Source organism: Octodon degus, unplaced genomic scaffold (assembly GCF_000260255.1).
Source record: "Octodon degus isolate 3935 unplaced genomic scaffold, OctDeg1.0 scaffold00005, whole genome shotgun sequence".
NCBI lineage: Eukaryota > Metazoa > Chordata > Mammalia > Rodentia > Octodontidae > Octodon > Octodon degus.
In genome coordinates this window covers 27,927,288-27,930,430 of record NW_004524581.1, presented here as the reverse complement: position 1 = coordinate 27,930,430, position 3,143 = coordinate 27,927,288, and the positions used below count along the sequence as shown (strand labels likewise).

At 43.1% G+C, this 3,143-nt stretch overlaps 1 protein-coding gene across 1 annotated transcript in view; it reads right to left on the bottom strand.

Moving 5' to 3' along the window:
* The window catches only part of Dnah8 (dynein axonemal heavy chain 8), a 313,541-nt gene that overhangs the window by 224,261 nt on the left and 86,137 nt on the right, over positions 1 to 3,143 (bottom strand). The window contains exons 24-25 of the mRNA XM_004624185.2: positions 2,826 to 2,901; positions 1,667 to 1,856 (exon numbers count right to left, since the gene is read on the bottom strand). Of these exons, the coding sequence (XP_004624242.1) occupies positions 1,667 to 1,856; positions 2,826 to 2,901 (266 nt within the window). The remainder of the gene's footprint in view (positions 1 to 1,666; positions 1,857 to 2,825; positions 2,902 to 3,143) is intronic.

The following is a 3,143-nucleotide window of genomic DNA, read 5'->3' as shown; positions in this document are numbered from 1 at the left end:
ATATAAAGGCTTGCAGTTTATCATTCTTAATAGCTGAATAATACTCCATTGTGTAAAAATACCACATCTTTCTCAACCATTCCTCAGGTGATGGGCATGAGCTTCCTGTTTTTAGTCTCCCAAGCATTGGGATTACAGGCTCGTGCCACCACAGCCAGTCTCAGCCATGGCTCAGTATGCCCCAAGGGCAGGGCCAGGGTAGCTCGCTGGGGATCAAACCCCCAGTCCCTGGCATTTTAGTCTGCTGAGCTATCTGCCCTTACTGTCTTATATTTAAATAAAATTAAGAAGGAAAATACAAGGTGTTTTTCTTAATTTAATTAATAAACTAACGCACGTGACATGCCTGAGCCTTAGTAGCCCAGTCATTTTTTTCCAATCATTTTTATTGTGGGAAGAATTCTACTATATGGGTATACCATGTTTCATTTACACACCACTTTCCAGACATTTATTAGAAATTTGGTGCTATTCGCGTGCAAGCAGGTGCAGGGGCAGGAGGTTCGATCCCCGGGCCTGCCAAGCTGGCCCAGGCCCCGGGGCATGCGGAGAGGGCAACTGAGACTGGGTGTGGTAGTGCCGCCTGTAATCCCAGCTCTTGGGAGGCTGTAAACAGGAGAATCACTACGAGTCTGATCTAGTAGTGAGACCCTGGACATCCTGTAGACCTTTCCTTTAAAAAATTCAGAAAAAAAAGTGGCACTATTATTACCAATAACGTGGCTATGAAAATTCACATGCAGTTTACCAAACAAAATACAATACTGAAAGTACAGGGGCTGGCGAGATAGCTCAGTGGTCTAAAGCTCCTGCTTAGGCAAGCTTTTTTCTGGCTATCTCAGCCCACTCTGAGGGCAGGGCTGGCTCAGCACAGGGTAGGCTGAGTTGGCCAAAAAAAAAAGTATACCTAGTAGAGGTTTAACTGTTAAGATGAACTTTAAAATAAATGTAACCAAAAATAAATAAATAAATAAAACCAATTTTTAAGATGACTATAATAGAACAACAATAATAATAAAAAAATCTGGGGCTAAGAAGATAACTCAGTGGCATAAGTACCTGCCTGGGAAGGTCCTGAGTTTGATCCTCAGTACCAAAATAACTAAATAGATAAATACATAGACAGATAGATAGATAAATACATAGATAGATAAATAAAATGATTATCATTCATCTGTGACCAAATACTAAAAAGAAACATCTACATGTTGTATTTTAGATGAAAGATGAAGAATAGTCATTTTAAATGCAATTTTTTTTTTTTTTTTTTTTTTTTTTTTCCGTTTCTTTCTTTCGTACTTTGTATTTTTTTTTTTTTTTTTTTTTTTTAGTGGTTGCAGGGTTTTGTTATGCAGCTCAGACTCATAGTGGTCCTTCTGTCAGGCTCCCCAGTGCTGGGATGACAGGGGTACACCACCACACCACGTTTGGTGGCCAGCACGGCAGCATGTGGCACCAGAGACTGAACTCGGGTCCTTGCGCTTGCCAGGCAGCCTCTCGGACTGCTGAGCTACCTCCCCAGCCTAAATGCAAAATTTAACAGCTAAACATGTACTTTACCAAAAAACCCATACGCAGTCAAACCTGGGAAGCACCAAACAGGCCATGCGCTCCTTTCTCTGTCCCCAAGGCTCTGCCCCTCTGGGATTTGCTCCCGCGTCCTTACTTTCCTCCTTCTTGGTCTGTCTTCCGGTAGTCCCGTGCGTCAGGTCAGTTATGGTGGGACTGTTCACCACAGCCTTGGCGTGGTGGGCTTGCTGCTGCCCCCAGTGAGCCACTCCTCGGCTGACCTCCAAAGTCAGCTGGATCATGCGGTTAATGGCTTGCTGGATGTCATCCAGGCTGGGGACCATCACCTATGGGAAGGAGAAGCCGTGCATAATACCGCCAGAGCATAGGACACGTTCCCACCTCCCAAGTCTCAAGCCGCCAGGGGGGAAAGAGTTGCGTGCAGAAGGTGGGCTGCTCCAGAGCTTCCGCACGCGGAGCTTTGCCCATTCTGTCCATTCCTGCGGGCCCCAAAGTGAACCCTGGTCCTTGCCGCCCTGTGAGCGTGGCTAGGTGCAAGAAAAAAAAAAAAAATTGCCTGTTGGATGCCTACGGCGGAAAACAACTGAAGAAGCTCTACCGCGAAGAATTGGACCTCATTGCTTCAAAATGTGTTAAGTAAGCTCAGACGCTCTTTCCAGAAGTCAGAACATGCGAATGTGGTGTCAGGTGGGTCACAAGTTGTCCCCGCCTGGGACCTGGTATCCCACCACCAAGTAGCTGGGACAGTTGTGGAAAAAAGTGCCCGCGGGGTCGCAGGCTCAGCACACAACACAGGCTTTCTCTCTCTCTATTCTGCTATTGTTAGTAGACCGCCTTCTGGTGGTGAATGTAGGTAGGGCGTTGGACTTTTCTAAGGACTTTATTTAAACAACCTTACATTTGAAGTGGAAAAAAACCAAGGCGATTTGTAGGGCTCTTGACTGCCAATAGAAGAACAGATACTGATACTTAACACCAGCCTTCAACATATCATGTGCTATGCGGGAACAGGTTTTTAATAACAGAAAAAAATAACACTTGGAGGCTGGGTAGATAGCTCAGTCAGTGCCTTTGACAAGGTCAAAGTCCCAGATATGATCCCCAGTACCAAAATAGTTAGTAATAATAATAACAACAACAACATTTTTTGTTGAGGATTAAGGAGAAAGTAAAAAACAAACAACAACAACAAAAAATACAATAGGACCAAGACCTTCTTCTAAATGAAAGTTCAGTTTTAATACAGTAATTCTTAAGTGTATTATCAAGATATCATTGTAGTCAATAATACTTACCACATTAGGAATCGCAAGATGTACTTCAGTTTTTATAAAAGAAATAATATCCTCAGACGGTCTGCGTCCGTATGGGCTGTAATAAGATGATCATTTGGTTGATGAGCCTAATTAGCCAAAAATGTCACAACTAGCTTATTATGCTACAAGTTTTGATCCTAAAAGTAAGACTGTGTTCAAAATATCAAATTATACCAAACACAATAAAACTATAAATTGCAAAAAACCCCACAATGATTTAATATTCTTAGCATTTTCTACTGTCTGAATCTCTCTCTCTCTCTCTCTCTCTCTCTCTCTCTCTCTCTCTCTCTCTCT